General features: G+C 38.7%; 1 protein-coding gene across 2 annotated transcripts in view; it reads right to left on the bottom strand.

Moving 5' to 3' along the window:
- Positions 1-5,597: 5,597 nt before the first annotated feature.
- The window catches only part of EPC2 (enhancer of polycomb homolog 2), a gene marked incomplete at its 5' end in the record, with an annotated part of 50,639 nt that continues 35,775 nt past the window's right edge, over positions 5,598-20,461 (bottom strand). Inside the window, 6 exons of one of the 2 annotated variants that reach the window (XM_080400070.1) lie at positions 5,598-6,878; positions 8,262-8,595; positions 10,337-10,496; positions 12,344-12,480; positions 18,618-18,961; positions 19,068-19,213. In XM_080400070.1, the coding sequence (XP_080256196.1) occupies positions 6,806-6,878; positions 8,262-8,595; positions 10,337-10,496; positions 12,344-12,480; positions 18,618-18,961; positions 19,068-19,213 (1,194 nt within the window). In that variant the 3' untranslated portion in view covers positions 5,598-6,805. The remainder of the gene's footprint in view (positions 6,879-8,261; positions 8,596-10,336; positions 10,497-12,343; positions 12,481-18,617; positions 18,962-19,067; positions 19,214-20,461) is intronic. The other variant, XM_080400071.1, reaches the window with a different exon arrangement.

The following is a 20,461-nucleotide window of genomic DNA, read 5'->3' as shown; positions in this document are numbered from 1 at the left end:
GCTGCATCGCAGCTTGCTGAAGCAGGGCTTTGCAGTCCGTCAAAAAATCGGACCAAACTGCTACTGAGATTTTGAAAGTGCAACTATTAATTATGCCTAGCCTTGGTCAGCTGATCATCTTCTGCCCCATTCACTTCTTTCTGCTGTCCATAGGAGAGTTCAACTGCTGACAGGCACCACACTAGTTTTGGTGGGGGTTTGTTTCATTTGTTGTTTTTTTACAGGCATTCCTGAATAGGCAATACTATCTTGCCAGAATATATGGTATGACACATATGGTGCTGTGGTCTGTCTTTTCACATTACCTGTCAGAACTCTGAGGCAGCGCTGGTGTGCTCCCTGCTGTCAGACAAAAAGATTTAGGTTGATATATCTGTTCTGTTAAAAATTGCCTGTTACCTGCTATAGCATGGCCTTAATTCCTCCCTCCTTCACTTGCTCCTTGCTCTCCAATTGATCTTTCTGTATTAACCTCCCTGTGGAATTACATTTGTGTTAAGAGTTAAATCAGCACGTAATGGACTGAAGCCAGATTGGCCTAAACAGATTTTCCCATCCTTAGTCACAGAAACAATTGTAACTTTAGAGAAAAGACGAAAAAAAAGAAAACCAAACACCAACCAACCCACAACATAACTGTGGTACAGGGGAAAGGCTGTTCTGGCACACCGACAGGGCTCCAGACATCTAATCTCCTGCACAGATTTTGGGCCGTTGTGTTTCTTCACGCCTGCACATCCACTTACCCCGAGACTGCGTAGGGTCTCCGGGCTCACTAGGTGATTTTCACATCTCGTAGAGGAACCAGCACTTTCAACACCACTACGTATGAAGCACGAATAGGAAGATGATGCTGATACTCAGAGAAAAGAATGGACAAAGCCACTAAGTGGTGGACACTGCGCAAGTTCAGGAAGCAGTTCAGGTGCTTCACCGTTACTCCCTTTTAGTTTTCAGATTTTAGTCTTATTTCCATTGCTTTTTTTTTTTTTTTTTTCTTCTCCTTTAAACTACCTGGCAACAATACTGACTGTGATTAAATGGGGTTAAATTTATAGCAAAATGCGACTTGCATGGGCACTCTTCATTTTTTGTTTTAAATGACGCCATTACAAAAAAATCCAACCGACACACAGATTGCATTTTAAGATACACCAGGTGACTCAGAAACAAGTAAGTCACTGGGAAAACAGGGAACTTAACCCGAAACTCCCTTTTCCTCTGGTATAACAGAAAGGCACTTTGGAAACAAACATTCTCACATTAGGGACTGGCATTTTGGGTACTGACAGTCACTGCAGCAGGATGGCACACATCAAACTGTTGCCTGTTGGAAAGAGAACTCTCAAAACACACTCTGTTTAGAGAGAAGATGATGTTTTATTCTGTGCAGGGTGCTCAGTGCTCTATTCCCACCAATCAAGCACACCTACTAGGATCCCTCATCAAATATTTACACGAGAGTTACAAAGCTCCACTTAACTAATACAATTATTCTGCCTACCTAATACATATTCACTATGCTGAGCTCATCAGGTTTTCTGTGCCTGTGCAGGAATTGTGCTGAGCCAGCAAAAGTCTTTTATGCCTGTGCAGGGGTCTCAAGAGAGTCTTTGGTGGTCGTTTGGGGAGGAATACCCCTACTCTTTTTTTATTCTTTTTATGGCCATGCATCATCTGAGGACACCAGAGCCCCTCTTTATCTTGCCAGCTTCTTGTTAACAAGATCCGTGTCCTTGGTCAGGAGATGTTGTCCTCCTCTGGAACTTCCTGGCCTTCATTCAGTCATCTATTTAAAAAAAAAAAAAAAAAAAAAAAGGCTGTAAAATATATTTTAGATAATTCTCATTCTAAACCTTGACAGACATTTACAGTTTCCTTCACAGCCAATCTTTGACCTTCCCACTGCAAAATCAGCATCAAAACCAGTTTAGGGATAAGCGAGAACTTCACATCTCCTAGTTTCAGCCATTGCTGCTGGGTTTCTACAAGCAGGGCGCTGGTGTTCCTAGGTCTTGCCTTAACACAGTCAGCAAAGACGCAACTACCCTCAGTCAGCAGAAGTTACCTGAAAGTGTTCTGAAGCCACTCCTCTGAGAGAGCTCCGTGTTCACTAGCAGGCCAAGGCACACAAGTACTTTGTGAGCTAGGTGCTTTTAAAAGGACAAAATAACATGCGAGTAAGAATTGCAGCCTGCTTCAAACTCCTATTCTCAGCCAATGGCTTTCTTACCAAATAGGAATGAAATCAGTGTTACGTTCTCTAGAAGCGCATCTTTACATTCTCCTTCTGGCCATTTAAGTAAAGTTTTGTAAAGAAAATTATCCACATGTATTCCCATTTCATACATGTACTATTCTCTCACATCATCACTGGCCTACAAGAGAAATGCTGCCATTAAATGCATTTAGGCACTCTGCAAATAGCTGTACGGCTGCTTTATTTCTGTGTGGGCTAGAGCAATGTATGTAACAGCATATCTATAATGTGAGCTCTGTTAAAGAAAAGCAACAGGCTCCCCAGGGTGAAAAACTCCAGGCAACGCAGTTCCAGGAGGACAAGCTGGGACACACAACAGCCCTCATTACAGATCTGCTCCCCACCACCTCGCATGCCCTGCCTTCACCACTGCCCTCACCCAAAAGCTGCCTGTTCCTTCCCCCCAGAAATCCCGCTCCGAGCGGCTGCCTGCTTCACGGTGCTTCCTGGTTACACACTATTCCACAGTGGAGCCCCACATGCCAACATACCACTGCATCCACGTCAACTGGTCAGGATGGCTTTCCTGGGAGATCAAACCAACCCAGGGTTGCTTTGGCTCACAGACAGCAATTGCCCATATCTAATGTGTTCCACATAATTAGCTGGTTAGATGATAAGAAAACCAATCATCTTCCACATGCCTTTTTGTTCAAGTGTAAACACGTGGATCTTAAAAGCTAACCCAACTTACATTGCCAACTTAGATTGGGTCTGGAAACATTTCCTCTCTGTTACATGTGTCTTTCCTTTTCTCTTCTTCCCCAAGTAGCAATTTACTGTGAAGACAAGCTGTAATTTTTAACGGTTATTCTCCATCCTTCTAAAAGTAAGTCTGAATATTGCAAAACCTAGAAGTAGAATAAATAGGGAAGTGAGATTTGAAACCATTTCTCAAGTCAAATCCAGGAAGCCTGTCAAGATGACAATCCTGTATAAAGAGCATTTAGTTTTCTGTAGCCTTCAGAGCTTCAAACACGATGTGAATTTCTAGCAGGACACGCTATTTGGAAGGTCTCAGTCGTTCTTCCTGTATGGTACTGGGAACTGAGTGGAAGGCTGACCAGCTGCGAGCACGATGCCGAGTCCACTTCAGGATCATCAGTCACCTGGAAGGCTGCACTGTCTGATGATCCTGCTTCAAAAAAAATCTTAATTACTGCAATAAGGAAATAAGAAACATTTCTGTTATTCTCTACAAAGGAGCTGGAGATAGTAAAGGAAAATGGACTATCGGGGAAGGAAAAGTGAGTCACAAAGTCATTAGCCTCAGGAAAACCACAAAGGGCTGCAGGAACTGTCGTCTTGTTTGTCGAGGCAAAATACCCCCACCGTACAGCCTACTATAGTGGAGTAAAGAAAAGCGAGGGCTCTGTAAACAGAACAGGATAGTTAAGATGTTGTTTGGAAAGGAGAGGAAAAGCCCTACAGCAGAACTAGAAACAAAATGCCTACAATTAAACACATACCAAAACTCCAGTCAATCTATAGATTAAATCAATTAGATAAACCTTATTAGAAAAAGAATCAGCATTTCCTACCATCTGGCATTTAAGGAAAAACTCTACACATTACACTTGAAGTCCAATATAAGTTGCTGTAGATTCAAAAATCTTGCCTCAACAACAGCCTCTGATATGTAACAGAACAACAAACACTATTCAAATCATATCGCAGATATGCATGATGTGCAAGTAAGGGAATTAAAGAATGTTAGATCCTCAAACACTTTTGAAACAGCACACAAAAGTAATGCAGTCCTTGGCACTGCCTGCTGTACATCAGGATCAGAAGGTAGAAGACACCAGCCATATTCCCTTAATTTTATTTTTTTTCCCCATGCAGATTTCTGTGGACTACAGCATTATTCATCACTCCCCTTTTCTTGCACTTGAGCCATGCAATTAATTGTTAGATATTCTTAAGATGACTACTCTAGTTCTACTTTACAGAAAGCTACATCAATACTAATCCTTTAAATGAAACTCATTCAACATACAGCACACGTGCTATTATAGCCTTTGGAGTTTACAAAATCCTTTTTCCTACCTCACATTTTTCCAGAATATATTGTAACTTAAAAAACCTTTAGCTGGAGCCTCTAATAATCAGATGAGGATTAGATCACACCAAGTCACAGATAGGCAGCAATCTTCAGGACATTTTCGATCCAATTTACCCTAAAAGTCTCCTATGTAGTGACCAGAGTCTATACTGCAGAGCTCAGCAGCTGTCATTTGCTAGCTTGCAATCCACAAAAGAAATTACTTCATGTTTCCATTAAACCTCAGAAAGGTTTTGGGGGTACGTTAGAGAAGCAAGGTTGTCTGTCTGTATCAAGGAGAATAACTTCTTCTTTCCTTTTCACTCAGTTCTGCAACAATTCTGCTTTCAAAAAAAAGTAAAATACATTATTCATACTTCAGACTACACAGTCATAGTCATTCCCAGAAATGAACCAAGGGCTACAGAACCTTAGACACATGTGAAAAGGTGACGGACACATAGGGAGCAGCAGCTCCGGTGCAGGCTGAGTGAGGCACAAGCAGCCTTTGCACAGGCGCCTCCCCGCTGTGCCGGCACCCTCAGCCCTGCCACCCGCCCCGCCTGACCAAGGTGGTGACACTATTGTCGTGGGTGCCTCTGACTATTCGCAAGAAATACAATCTATTCTCATCTTGCCTTGCAGACTTTGTACTGAATAGAAAATACAATATCAGCTAAGCAAAAAAGTTAATTTTAGACATCAGAGTTTCTGACAAGCTCCCAGTATTTAAAGCTCTGCAAACGTTTTTAACTGTCAAAACTTTTAACTTACAGAACGTAAGACAAAACATGTTTAAAGACAACTGCGATTAAAAATAGCTCTTTATATAAAAAGCCAAGAGGAAAAATACACTGACTGCATGACATACAGGCAAATCACATCTTGACTTCCATGGGGCAGGGGCTGGACTTGACAATGTCCTGAAGTTCTTATAAATCACAGAAGCGTTGAGGTTGGAAGGAAATACAGAAACATCATCCAAATTACAGGTGGAGAGTGAACCAAACAGCAGAAAATTCAACTGATTCGCCCAAACTAATACCTGAAGTTCCTTTGGCAGAACAAGAAACTGTTGTCTCGTCCTGATTATGCCCAGGGTCTCAGGTCCCAACTACTGGACCATCCCTCCCCTACCGCATACGGTAAGCGCGGGAAATAGTCACGTAATCAGAAACCTTTTGGAGAAAAGTGCACATGCTTTGGTCAAAAGTCATCAAAAGACTACCACTAACCTCCAAAATTTACACTTCTATTGCTTGCACATTGTGAAATAAACACATATGCAACATGTCCGTGTTTTGATATGTATTTTTATTTCCCTGCAGTTTTCACTTATCAAGAACAAGTAACAGGGAAAGTTGTCTGAACTAGTGCATAAACAAACATTCTGAAACACCACTACACGTATCTAATTTACAAGAACCGTATAAAAAAAGTCACTAAAACACTACACTACGAAGGTGTCCAACGCTTACAGTCAGACTTTTTCCAACCCGTTACTTGCCTTGTAGCCACAGGAAAACTCTCCAAAATTGAAAAGACAATCTTGCCACAACCCTCCCTCCCCCCCACCACCTGGGATGGCTCGATATCTAGACATCCAATAATTAATTATTGCAATGATATATAATGCAATACATACCTGGTAAAATATCCTTTATGTGGTGTGTTACAGTTTTAAAGCCAGTTAAAATATGCAGTCTTCAGATAAAATGTAATCAGTTGAAAATTTTCTCATATCTGCACAATTTTATATGTGCTAGATGCATAATTTTTCTAGTCAGTTTTTTTTTCCTGTGTAATTATTTTTTATAAACTGGTATTATAAATAGAAATATACATTCAAAATATATGGAAAAGTGAGTTACTACATTAAATTTGCATGTATCGATCCATCCCTTTCCCCTGCACAGTAATAGAAAATACTATTTTGCCTTGAACTTCATATTTGACAGTGAAATGCCACTAAAGTATTTACCAAAAAGTCCATCTAGTCAAATTGTGAAACAAAATGAACCAAGTGAAAACTTTACATTTCCTTTAGAAAAAAATTACAAGAATTTTGTTTCCTAGCTATGAATCTTTAACTTTTTTTTTTTAGACACAAAGTTGGATTTATTTGTACAAGATACAAAATGTAAACATGGCAAAATAAATAGTTAAAACAAGTGATGCAGGATCCCATTTCATGCTCATGATCCCATTAAAGAATTATTTTTTAATCCATTCAGTTGCAAATTCAAGTGCAAAAGCATGATGATGAATATCTACTATTCAAGTAACAGAAATAATATTGATGATACAAATAAACTATTTTACAAGGTAGTGATTTTCCCAATTTTACAAAATTTACATTATATATCGACTTAATACACGATATAATGATAGTCCATTTAGGTCCATTTTAGTTCTCTGTGATCCACAGAGTGCTGTATTTTGCACTCAGTTGGAATATAAATGACTACACCATTAGCACAGGTTGAGACACTGGTTTGAGGTTATGTCACTTCCATGGCTACTGTTGTCTCTGCTATGCCATTTAAACCCAGTCGTTCTGGTTCATGATTCTCTCTGCAATAAAAGAAATATTCAATAGTTACAGGTAGAACATATTTTCTTACACAGTTTTAATGATTTATTAAATGTGCTTTGTTTTTTTTTTTTTTTTACACAGCTGTTAGCCTGGATCAGGGAGAAAACACGTACTAGAAACAGATTATTTAAAACTAAATACTAACTTTTACTCCACTAACTGCAGTCCCTTCTACAAGATTCTTGCATTTAACTGTAAATTACCAGCCTAAGTTATAGGTAAAAGTACTAAAGAGTCTCCTGAAGAAGGAAAGTCAAGATATATTATGACTGACTGACTCACAGTAAAGCGTTATTCTAACATAATCCTCTCCCACCCACCCCAATTCCACTTTAGCACTAGTGCAAGAAATCTTAAATGTTTTCCCAATTTGTTATCATTCTTTGTAGAAAAGCCCCAGACCTGTTCAGCTAAGGTGGTACTTTTCACAGCATTTGCTGACATGACTTGAAATACCCCTCTGACTTGAGGGAAATAAGAACTAAATGCGTTACTGATACAAAAGTATGCTTTAAGGCACAGCTGCTAATTTAAAAATACCTTTTTCCTCAATCTATAGTGACTAAATTATACATGCCATTTTCCATCTCAAAAAACTCTAAAATTTTAACCTCTGCAGGAGCGTTATGAAATAATCAGGAAGCCACATTTGCTAATGGCCATTTTTCACTTTTCTAATTCATCACAAACTTTACTACTTTTTTTTTTTTTTTTAAACATCATACAATCCAGCAAAGGCTTCAACCAAAGCCCAAATACCACCATTTTCAGAAAACATAGCCAGCTGCAAGCTCCTGCCACTCCTGTGAAACATCTTCTAAGTATCCTGAACCAAGAGTGCTGCTGTTCAATGAGAATAAATCTCTTGTCTATATACATAAGATGCAGGCTGGCACATAAAAGTGGTTTACACTTCCCATACAGATATATGTGTATGTATATATAAAATAGGTACGTCCAGCTTGCATCTTACACAAAGTTACGGAGAGAAGATGTGCAGGGTTTGATAGAATCTACCTGGAAGTGCTGCATGAGAGAAAGGACAAATGAAAATGGTTAAAATGAAGCCATTTTAAACATAGCGGAAGTTTACCAAAACTACCGGTGCCTAAAATCAGCGCGAATTATTTGGGGGTTAATATACAGAACAGCTCTTGCAGTTTGTCACAGCCACCGCGAAGCTGCCAGCAGCTGGATGTTTTTGTGAGGCTGAAGCTATAACTGAGAAGTCTCTTGGAGGTGGAAACAATTCTGTTTAGTACTCTAGGGCCGAGTTGGGCATTTCTGTGGAGGCATTTCTGTAGCACAAAGGAAACTTCAAACAAAAGTAACTTCAAACTTCAAAAAGGCTCCATGCTTACCTTGCTATACTGCTGATGGCACTGCTAGAAGTTACCTTTGGCACTCTGTCCATACTGGCAGCAACTGTGGCGAGTTTTAAGGCTGTTGGCGATGGTGCTGAAGTCCTTGTATTGATATGCACATTGACTGGAGAAACAACACTGACATTGTTGAGGTGCACTGCATTTGTCAGGCAAGAATTGTTCATGGGAAGCGTCTGAGGGCTGCTTGTGCACAATGCTGGAATTAAGTGGTTTGTGGTGGTGTGGCCAACTGTCCTTACAAGCTGTACAGTTGAAATCCCTGGGCTGGATGATAAAGCCATGTTGGTGGAGTACAAAGTTCTGGAGGTTCCTGTTACAAACCAAAAGTTGTCAAGTTAAAAATATGCCATTCCTCGGATTCAATTCCAAAGATTAACTTCAAGGGTAATGCTTTAAAGTATACACATCACTGGAATTGTGCAACAATGGGTTTTTTTTAAAGATCTGCAAAGTGTAAAACTTTAGAAATATTTCTAGCTAACATTAGGAACATGGCATATGTTTTCATTCACAAGAACATCAGCAAGTGAAAGAAGTTGACAAATAACTTTCATATGACAAAGAGCTTTTACACTGCCCAACTTGGTACACCTCTTTTTAGGTGCTTTAAATCAAAGGGGCAACGCTCCCCATACAAGTGTATTGGCTGGGGACTACCTCAGCGACCGACTGCGAAGCCAAATTCTGATGCTTTGAATCACCCCCTACCTTGTTCTGCTGGTAACGTAAAGAGGTTCTGGGGACCAGACTCTCTCAGTGCAGCAAAACTAGGGGTCTAAGGCTGGGCAAATTAGAAAACTCTGCTCAGATTTTGCTGCAGTGCTCTGTTCACACTCCTGAGGTGTGAGAAACTTCACGTTTCATAGCGTGTATTAAAACCAGAGGTTCTCAAATATCATCTTGGCATCCTAGCTATTCACTGTTCTCCTTTTGATCACAGGGGAACTAGATCCTCGTTTCATACCTAGGGGATTCTTATTCCTGAAAAAAATTTGCTTTCAGCTAACATCTCCTAATTTACAAGTCTTCCTGTCCTGAACAGGAATAGCTCCTTCCCACCATTGCCGCTCACAGCTTTAGAAGAGTAACAGCAGTCTGATTTTGTATGCATAATATCTGTAATGGTTTTCATCAATCGTAAAGCTGTGTACCACATACTGACACGGTACACTACCCTGTGCCTGATCTTATACCCCTCAAAACACCACCCTCCCAGATATGATCTTGGAGAACTGTACATAGATGTCTTTTTCTTTCTTGGAACTGTTCCAGTATATTGATTTTGTTCAGCTGTGGTTTTTCCTCCCTCGATTCATTTCATATTATCATTAACCCAGCCTGGCAGAAGGTCTATAAAACTAATCACATCATTAGCTGTTAAAACAACAAATTACTCTAAAAACCTTTTATGTGTTATGGCAGTCAAATGCCAAATAACATTTGTCTCTCGGCAACATGGCTACTACACCAGCATGACTGGCACTACTGCCTCCTGGTAGCAGAGGTTCAGAAAGAGGGGTGGCGGGAAGGTAGTGAAGGCCAATGTCTACACTTTTTCCTGAATTTGGGAGAAATCCTAAACGCAATGAAACCTGAAACTCACAGTAAAGTCAGAAGAATTGCCAGTAGTCGTCCATTAGTATGTTTTTGTCTCAATATGCCAGTGAGATAATGACCAAATAACGTAACAACTTTTCTACTTCCTTCTTAAAGTACTTAATGTTTTAAGCAATTGATTTTAATTACAAATTCACACTGTTTTTAAAATGCTGTCACTTACGCTTCTGATCATGACAGATAATTAAAAGATAAAATCCTACATAAGAAAACAGAAAATGCTCTTCCAATGCAAGAGAGCATTTGCTAGTTTTATTACCATACTAACCTACACACCAGTGCACAACAGTATTTTAAGGAACAGTATTCAGAAGTATCACAATTAATATATTTGATTTGTTTATGATTATTAAATAGTATTTTAGAAATCAGAAATAAGACCAGTTGACATATTCTCAGCTAGTACTAGACCGTGAGTTTTAAGAAATCATCACCTGAAGGCTGGAGAACACCATTAATATTGTTGTGGCTGGTGTTTTGTTCCTTCGTTACCTCACTGCGACTAGGAGCAGGTGCACTAACCACTGCAGATGCAGCAAAGTGGGCGCTGGCTGAATCAAGTGTTTTTGACATACAGTCAGAGGTGCTGGAGCCCTGTGGGAAGAAAAAATATTTTTTTTCTTTATAATTATTCAAGTATAAAAATAAACTAAGTTACAATTGCTATAATGCAGAGTTACCAGCAAATAAATAAATCAATCTTCTAAGTGTAATCTAATGCACCATAACATTAAATATTTCCATTTCACAAGTCTGATGAAAAACTGGAAATTAGTGTCCAAATGACCATTGGGTAAGTCCTGCCCAATTCAGCCAGTCAACAGCAAATGCAGTTCTTGGCAAAACAGATCACCTTCATAATGTGTTGGTCAGCCTGGAGAAGAGAAGGCTCCGTGGAGGCGCTCCAGTGCCCTCCCAGTACCTAAAGGGGCCTACGTGAATGCTGGGGAGGGGCTCTTTATCAGCGAGCACAGTGACAGGATGAGGAGGTAACAGCCCTGAACTAAAAGAGGGCAGATGCAGATCAGATATCAGGAGGCGGTGGGCCAGGCTGCCCAGAGCAGCTGTGGGTGCCCCATCCCTGGCAGTGCTCCAGGCCAGGCTGGATGGGGCTGGGAGCAGCCTGGGCTGGGGGGGGTCCCTGCCCGGGGCAGGGGTGGGAACTGGGGGGGCTTTAAAGGTCCCTTCCAGCCCAAACTGTTCTGTGATTCTGTGCATTTAAGAAGTTTCCTCTAGAACAACTGACTATGCCTTAAGTTTCCTTCTCTCTTCTGTCTCCAGGCAGCAAGTATACTGCAACTGCAAGTCTGAAGAATTTTCAGTATTCATGGTACATTCATTCTCATGGAGTAATTTCTGCTACCACTTAACTGCCCATCACATTCTGGAAGTACACATCTTTTCTTAGTCCAGTTTCTTTGAAAGATACCCTGAAATGGCTGCATGTATCATTCTGCAGCTTCAGTTTATATGAACTCAGAAAATTACTTTGCATAGGCAGAGTGTCTTAAAAATCCAAAATTCATTCCTCTTGTTTAAATATTCTGGTGTCCTGTCTCTACACATACAGAAAATGTAATCAGTAACAACCAATACAGAATCCCTGACTAACCAAAGCAGAAAACACTGAAAGGAAGGGACAAACAGCACTGGCAATTAGATAGAATATGCTCAAAGTAAAATAAGTTTTCCTAGAAACAGACAACAGCAACAGCTGTCATATTTTCTTAGTAAGAAACTAACAGAAAACTAAGCTTAACAGAAAAACACATATTCTTCACTTGCAAGGCATTACAGAGGAAAAATATGATTCTTTTAGAAGACAGGAGTAGTAACACTGCAGATGGGGAGGAGGAAGGAATGAAAATATGCAAAACTACATTTTTCCTCCTCAGAACCTACCAATTTTTTAGTATTCACTGAACATCTGTTTGTAACAGAATACATTACCTCATAAAGCAGTTTTAATAAAGAAGTCTCTTTGGAGCACTTACAAAAGGAGGACAAAACTAGTGAAAATAGCATGACCTGACAGAGCACTGGCTATTTCTACACTGACCTACTCTGTGGATGCAACTAATGCATTAAAATATGAAATCTCTTACTCAACTTTTAAAATGTAGCCATGATATATAACTTACAAAAAAAACCCAAAAACCACAAAACAAAGAAAAAACCCCAACAACAACAGGTTGTGATGCTAAAACTTAAAATATTCTCTTGTTCCAAATAGAAAAATGAAGGCAAGGTATTTGTACTAGCTACAGCATAAGTTGCTTTCCAAGCACTGTACAGCAAACTGGAAAAGCGTCTTGACCAAAAGTATTCTACGCTCATTCTAAAATTTAACGTATTTACTGTGTTATATTTAGCTTAAGAGATAAAAAATACAGAAGCAAGAAGGAAAGTATCAGCACATGACAACATTTAAGGTGCATTACCTGTGCTTTCGGATGTGTCTGTTGTGAGGAATGCTGAGATTGCTGTTTCTGCTGAAGCTGAGCAAGCTGTTGCCTCTGCATTTGAACTAACTGCTGTTGATGTGTCTGAAATTGCTCCTCTGTGATACCCCCTGTTACTACCAAAAAGAAAGGGAAGCAGCGTTAGACAGGCCTGCACAAAATATATCTGAAATGCAAGAGTGTATCTATGTTGGATCACAAATGGTTGAAGGCAACATACACTGTGTTAGACACCTGCAGAGATCATCATATATCCTTATGTAAAGGAGAGGTCAAGCTAAACTTATTTTGTTCTTTCAGCACTAAATCAAATTACAACAAAAGAATTCATAGTTTTCATTGCTTTTAAGCAGTTTCTATCTTTGGTGGCTTTCTCTACAGTAGCTTTAAGCAAATGCTTAAAGAAATTATTTTCCTGCCTCTCAGAAAACAGCAGTCACAGCTGCAGAAGGAGTACACTGGGCTGAGCTGGGTGCCTTCCCTCGCAGTGAACATGGGGAGTTAATCCTTGTACAGCTTTCCTTCCTACAGTCCCTTATCACTGCCCTTTTCACCGACACCAGAAAGGACTTCGTGTCTGCCAGGCATACTCTTCCTTTGAGAACGCCTACCTAAACAGCACAACCAGAATTCATATATTCAAACAGTTTGTATACAGTGCTATACTAACCCTCACTTGAAAGAGCTATAAACTAATACACAATGACAAAGCTAATCTCCAGGCCTAAAACTTAGTAAATGTCTGTAAATATCACAAATATTTTGCAAATCTAGTTTGACCTCCTTAACTCACACCTCCCACCCCCAACCCCTACTTGAAGGAAACTTAACTTTCACCTGAACAGGATTTTCTCTGTCAATTTTTTTTTTAATTATTTTTTCTTCATTTTTTTTTTTTTTAAGTGGAGTAAATAGTTTTAGAGTGCCCTAAGTTTGCTTATTCATGAGAACCAGGTTAATGCAACCTCGGGAGCATGGTACTCGCAACAAGTGAAGGGAATAGTGAAGTCAGACAAGCAGTTCTAATACTCTCCCCCCATCCCCAAGGAACTGTACACTTGAGAAACTGAAAATACTGTCAAGTGTTTCATATTAAAACCTAAGTAGCTGATGTTAACCTAACAACCAAGTTATCCTAGGAGGAAATAAAAAAGAATTAACTTTTCAACAGTTCGTTCTGAACTATTTTTTTTCAACTCTGAAGCTGTCACTCATCTCAAAACACCTGGATTCTGCAGGAATATCACCTTATCAAGAGACACTACATTAGCATTAAAATAGGAAGTGATCTATCTTTCAGGGTCTGGCTCTTTCACCTACTAGTTGTAACACATGTGGTTGTCCTGAAATTCCTTTCTTGAGTAAATACCAAAATTAAGACTGTGACTATTTAGAAATTAGTACTGGCACTTGCTCCTTACTGCTACATTCTTAAAACAGGTTTCAACTATGTTAGGAGGGCACTTAAAATCCAATGAGTTATGCAGACACTTTTATTGGATTCTGGGAATATTATCATTTCCAACACATTCCAAAACCAAATTTATTTTGTATTTAGCTTTACTGTGTTCCTCTTGAAGATTACCTATTACTGCAAGCATTTAATTCTGAGTTCAGTCAGCTAAACCTGCTAAGTTCCCTCACAATAGTCTCCCAAAACGTGTTGTATTACTAAAGGCAAGAGAGCCAAGAACAGCATTATGGAACATTACATATATATGTATTTCTATTTTTAGGTTCTGAGGTAACAAATTCCAGAACATGTATTTTGTTTTTATAAAAAAGTGTTTTAGAACAAGCTTAGACTACACTTAGCCGTAATCAGCTGTCATTTCTCAGCAATACAGGGGTATTCATCTAGACTCAAAGTTCATTATTCTACGGGCTGTAAAGACGTAACACGGAAAGCAGTCTCTGCATCGAGGGATCATCTGATTTAGCCCACGTATCAATTCTATGCTTCCAATCTCCCTTCATTCTCAGTTTGACACAGACCATGAAGTCATCAAACACACTATTTCCAGGTACAGGGAAGGTTATCGTAGTAATGTAATAATTGCTCACTCTGCCTTCTCATGTTTAAACTCCACTCAGTTCACTACCTGTCACCAGATACTTATTCAGTGGTCAGACTGAACTCAGCTGTTAGCCTTGTTATAAAACAGCAGATCTTCATTAGCAGATTTAATATTATTTGCTTCTGCCAACTCAGACAACTGAAGGGTCCTAGAGAAAAAAAGAAAACAGCAAACCTCTATGACATCTCAAGGTAGCCTTTAAAGGTCATAGTTAAGTGAAAGTGTTCTATATTTCTATTAAAGGTTCTATTTACCAGAATTTTAGCTTCCACTGCTGAGTATCAGGATTTTCTATGTTACCATACCCTGACTGTACTGAAACACTACAACTGAGCAAGGTAAAAAAAAGCCAATGTGAAATTAAGTCTTCCAGGCTCCTCTCCTCCTCGACAGCTTTGGTTTGGATTATTGCATCCCTTCTCTTACGATCTGAAGGCTTTAATCAAAGATTGTCTTTTCAGGCTGCCCCAAAAGCAGCATTTCTTTAATTATTTCTATATGGTATTTAATTCTGGGGGGAAAAAAAGGAAAACAAAACAAAACAAAAAAACAACAACAAAAAAAAAAACAAAACCAAGAAAAACTTCAAAATGTAAGAGCTTCTTCCATAAGCACAGTTCTTCAACTCAGAATGTCATCATCTGCAGTTGTCTTTTGTATCTTGGGACATGGTAACTAAATCGGTAACTCTTTGAGCAGGTCATAGGAACTGGCAGATGAAGCAGACTGGAAGCCATGTGCAACATACCGACTGTACCGCAAACTGCTGAAGATTTTGTTTAAAAAAAATTTACTACTTACTTCAGTCCCAAAAACTGGCTGAGTTGCACTCTAGGAATTCTGCAAGTAGGTTAATTATTACTCTACCATCCACAAATTCCTGGTAACTTTCTCCCTCCATCATCTCTCCTGATGACTAGTTGTATCCCTAGCTCATCAGTTTCTCATTTTATATTAAACAGAGTTGGTCTGGAGGTGTCTCTGTCTGGAAAAGTAAGCTGGTCTCTGCCAAAGTGTGCAAGACTACAAAAAATTTACACAACTGATCAAAGGGAACAGATTGTTTCACTGAACTTGTCTCAAAGTTCCTCAGATTCAGCTTTTCTGTTTGCAGTTCTTATAATATGAGCAAGAGAGTAATTTAACTTGAAACAGTGGTTCTTTATTTATGCACTGATGAGGCACTTTCAAGAAAACACTAGTCACACATTTTTAAAGTAAGTCTTTCAGTTTGTACAATGCCTAGCATTTGAGGAAATACCAGAGTTGCTTTATTAATACAAGTGAAAAATTTAAGTCAGAGGTAACTTTAGACATTCTTGCACACCAAAAACCAAAGCGAGCAACTCCAAGTCTTCTCTAAACTAAAAGAAAAAACAAAAAACAAAAACAAAACTCAGTTTAACTACCGTCATTGTTTCCTCTAGAGGCAGCTTTATGCTTACACATAAGTGTGCTATAAAAAATCATCTTCCAAACAGAATGACTTTAATAAATGCAGCAATAATACTTGTGCTCATTTAATGCACAACCAGACTTTGACCAGCCCTTTTAAAATTTACTCACTATTTACTAATGAGAAAAATCTAACAGCAGTGCCTCTTGCTGGCTCAGTTACTTGGTGAAGAGCTTTGTTGTCTACTGCATCTGATCCTTTACCAGAATTACAGGATCTGTTTTATAATTCAAACCTGGAAAGAAAAAGGTCTTCCATAACCACAAGTTTTCCTGCATAATGTACTTCAACTACTCAGTGATCTCTATTCAAATCTAAATGTATTCTTCAGATGATTTCTGAAATTATATAACCAAAGTTAATTACTATTCCTCTACAAAGTGTCTTAGATCCATCAGATTTAGTAGTATGCTTTTTTTTTTTGTATTTCTCTATAGCCTCTCCCACCATTAAAATCAGTATTTCTCTTCCCTTTCCTTCAGTTCTCATTCCCTAAGAGCGTAAATCCTGAGGTACTTGAGTGCTAGTCCACATGTATATATCAGGTCTGTCATTAATTTGCTATGCAGCACCAACAGTTTAGGGTTTTTATTCTTGTTGATGGCATTACATGAATCATGAAGGGCTGACATTTTTTTCCTTACGTATACACAGTTCCCTACCAAAACACAGCCCCCTTTTCCCTGAATATACTGCTTAAACCTGTTCTCGTTTTTGTTTTCTTATTCTGTGTCATTCCTCCTATAGCTACTACAATTCTCTTCCACTGATGTGGTCTTCATTTATACTAAAGCCAGGTGTGGAGATTTTACCAATCTCTTCAACCTTTTCCCTTCACTCATTTCTTCATATACTATTAAAAGCAAATATATCTGCTTCCATCCCAAAGTATTCGCCTAGGTTTTTTTACGTAGACTCCACCCTTGGGGGAGGAGGCTATCTCCCCCGAGCAGAACTCAAAGCCTCAAAGTCTTACATCTAGCTAATCCTTAAATAATCAATTGATATTTATTATTACATCACCATGAAAAATTCTACAGAAAAAATAATCAGCTTAACCTGTACCTTTTTAAGCCACTTTCCTTACCTTGATGTCACCATACTTTATTCATGCAAAATAGAAATCTTGCAGTATTACTTGCATGTTATATAAAGAGCTATGAGAAAATTCTTCGTTGTTCCTTACGGCTCGTAGTCCACGTTTCACATCCTTAACTCTAACAAACAGTATTCCTTTCTATTTTCTGCATTTGCTTTAACAAGACATTTCTTGATGCTTATCAACAATCCCATCACACAAAACTGCCCCCTTCTGCTACAGATGCAACTCTCCAGACCTTCAAGTTCCTTACAAAAAAAAAAATTATATAAAACATGACCATAGCATGTAATATTTGTTCTCATCATGCAGCAGAACAATATTGTTGTGCAAAATCATTTCGTCTGCACTGATGGTACTTAATAAGCTAATGCTCAGTCTTTTACAGACCTAACATAAAAACCTGCTTTTGTCTTCAAGAAATGTAATTTCTACGCATGAATTCTAAAGGTATGTTACTGAAGATTAAATACCCAATCCTGCAACTGTCTTCAAAAGAGACAGATCATTCCGCATCCATACAAAGCTAATTATGGAATTCAGAATCAGCCTATTTTTTAAATGTAATTATTCCATATATACACAATAGAGCAGGAAAATAGTCAAGATGCTTGTTGATGCTTGGTAGTGGATCTCTTTTGACGTATCTCTAATTGTTCAGCATTTAAAGAATCATACATCCTTTTACGACTACAAAAAAGTGACATTAAACTTAAGCAATTACAACTCCTAGTACATGAGGCAAATGATGTAAAGACTTATAATGTAAGCTTAAAGGAGGGTTTTTTTTTCTTTTGGTGGCTTTTATTCCAACTTTAGTGCTCCTAGACTCAAATCGCTAACAAAGGGTCTACGAAGATCAGAAGTATTGCATATGTTTTATATTCTTGTGAAGATACTACAAGAAATGGTTCTAAGTTTTAGAAAAAAAGTTTATGGCTGCCTTGCTCATCTGGAGCTATCGGGTCATAAAGCTGAGCATTAAGAGATTGGCTTCACTGGCTGTGAGAGATGACATTTAAAGGCAAAGGCAATCTCCTGTCATACTTAATGGCTGATGATTTTCTGAAAAAAGTCAACAGAGAAGGCGCATCATTGGATGCTTCCAGTGTCAAAATTTTTACTATAACAGGTATCGGCAAAACGTGCTGTTTTCAGACTTTTTCATGCCTGCTCAATATGCTTACTGACTTACTACTGGTTTTCTGAGATGTTTTGGTAAGTGAAAAAGCAAAACTCCAACACACACCACCCCCCTACCATGAAACCAACTGCTTTTCTTTTGCATTTATGAAGAGCATTCTTCTCTCCTTAAACAAGGTTAGTCTTTAAGACTCAATCACACCTAAGCAATTCTTAAATAGAAGCAGAATCCCTCCTTTGAATAATGCATGTTTAAGTCCGGCACGTTTATCAAGATTCTGTTGAAACTGTAATAAAAGCAGAAGGAAGAAGACTGATTGTGGAAAATTTCTGTATACTCTAAGAAAACACAAAATGATTAGCTTGTATCTTTGGTTTAGGTACACATCGCTGCTGAAGATGTTATCAGTCCAATCACAAGTAAAGACACTGGTATTCAGTATTTCGAGTTCCAGAAAAATTAAAATCCTTGCCTACCTGATATGCCATTCTTGCTGGTGTTCAATAAAGCTACAGATGCTGCAGAAACTCTTTTATTATTCACAGTCTGCCCTGGTTTCCTTGAGGTACATTCTTCGCTATCACTGCCCTGTAGATTTAGTAGCCTTGGCTGAAAACACTGCAGTCGACATGATCTGATATTGCTTAGTATTTCAGAAAGGGACAGTCTGTTTTCACAACGTTTACTGGAAGCATTGGTCCGTGAAAAATTAGAAGAAAAGTCTAAAGTCTGGGAAGAGCTTGAAAAACTGTTCAGCATTTCTGGGTCAATCTGTCTCAAGACAGGATCATGTTCTGTGGATATTCGGTCCATTATAACCCTGATTGAAGAGGATGGGGGAAAAAAAATATGTTAGTTTAACTACCCCTTCCTAATACTTCCATCCTTTGAAAGGGAAACAAAGAGTAGAAATAACACAATAGTACCTTCCACCCCTGCCAATTCGTCTTCTTGCAAATCCTATACATCTTCTTGGAATTGTAAGAGTTGTAAGGCAATGCCTGAACCTCAGTTTGTCCAATTCTGCCAATTCCGAGCTTTCATATGAAGAATTAGTTTGGTCCAAACGAGGCTGTAAGAAAAAAAAAAAGGCGATTTTGCACTCATTTAGAGTGTATACTTCGATTAGGTTACTGCTAAGTGATTATCATGCACAGGCCACAGTATAGACAATGCCCACAGAACTATCACTTGATTAATATGCTCAGATCATAAAAGAACTTGGAAGATTAAAAAACGAAAACAAAACAAACCCCCGTGAATTCACAAAGCAGAAAACCCTCTTTCCTTGATTAGTCATAACATTAGACGCCACAACGAAAATATAGAACAAGCCAGAATTAATTCATTCTGCCAAGAAACACATAAAACCATCCTACTCAGACATGGGTCCATCTGGCCAAGTACCTCCCGTCTGATAATGGCTCTTTCAGTGCTTCGTCACAAGATATAAAACACAGGGAGAAATCCTTCACTTGTTACAGCTTCTGGGCTTCAGACTCTTAGAAGCCAAAGGACTTCCCACAGGCAAGGCTGCACCCTCACCATGTTTTGTACTCAGCTGAGGGGCCACCCTTCTCATGGATTCGTCTAATTCCACTATAAGGGTCAGTAGCATAAAAGCTTTTGTCTGTAAAAATGAGTTTATAAAAAATAATTGATAGAAATACTTCAAAACTGTACGCACAACTCCAATGCTAAGCGTCGTGCTACAGAAGAATACTTTTAGTATTTATTGTGACAAAGGAAATCCCAAGAAAGCCTATTCCTTTATCAGAGGATCCTGCTGAATCACCAGCTGTACAAAGCAAAACTTCCCAACTCAGATAGCTTGCAACCTGAGTATGTAGTCCAAAATTTGCCCTTTAGTTTTACTCATGAAACACACACTGCCAAAGGTAAAGATGCTGATCTGAACGGCCTTTGTTCCAATACACAACGTTCAATTACAGGAACTTGACAGTGTATTGCCTGTATCAGCTTACCTTAGGGCATCTTTATCACTCCAGGAATATCTTCATTATTATTATGAACTCAAAATTGCATAATCTTTACAAGCAGAAATGCTGAATGCTGTCTGAAATGTCTTATATGACAGGTTAAGAAATACTCATTATCAATTTTTGTGATCAGGTTAAAACTACAGCAACAGTAGTGCTGTAGATTCAATCAATTTATGTTAAGAGTTAACCAAGACTCAAATGGCTTCAGTAGTTAAAAAAAACAAACCTAAAAGGCTAACATTAAGGCTGTTAAAAAACCTGCTTCTACACAACAATGGAAAACTAACAGGAAAGAACAATAGAAGTTTTCAGTCACA

Source organism: Falco punctatus (genome assembly GCF_963210335.1).
Source record: "Falco punctatus genome assembly, chromosome: 8".
Taxonomy (NCBI): Eukaryota; Metazoa; Chordata; class Aves; order Falconiformes; family Falconidae; genus Falco; species Falco punctatus.
Note: the sequence above shows the minus strand (reverse complement) of the source record. Positions and strands in the feature narration are given on the sequence as shown.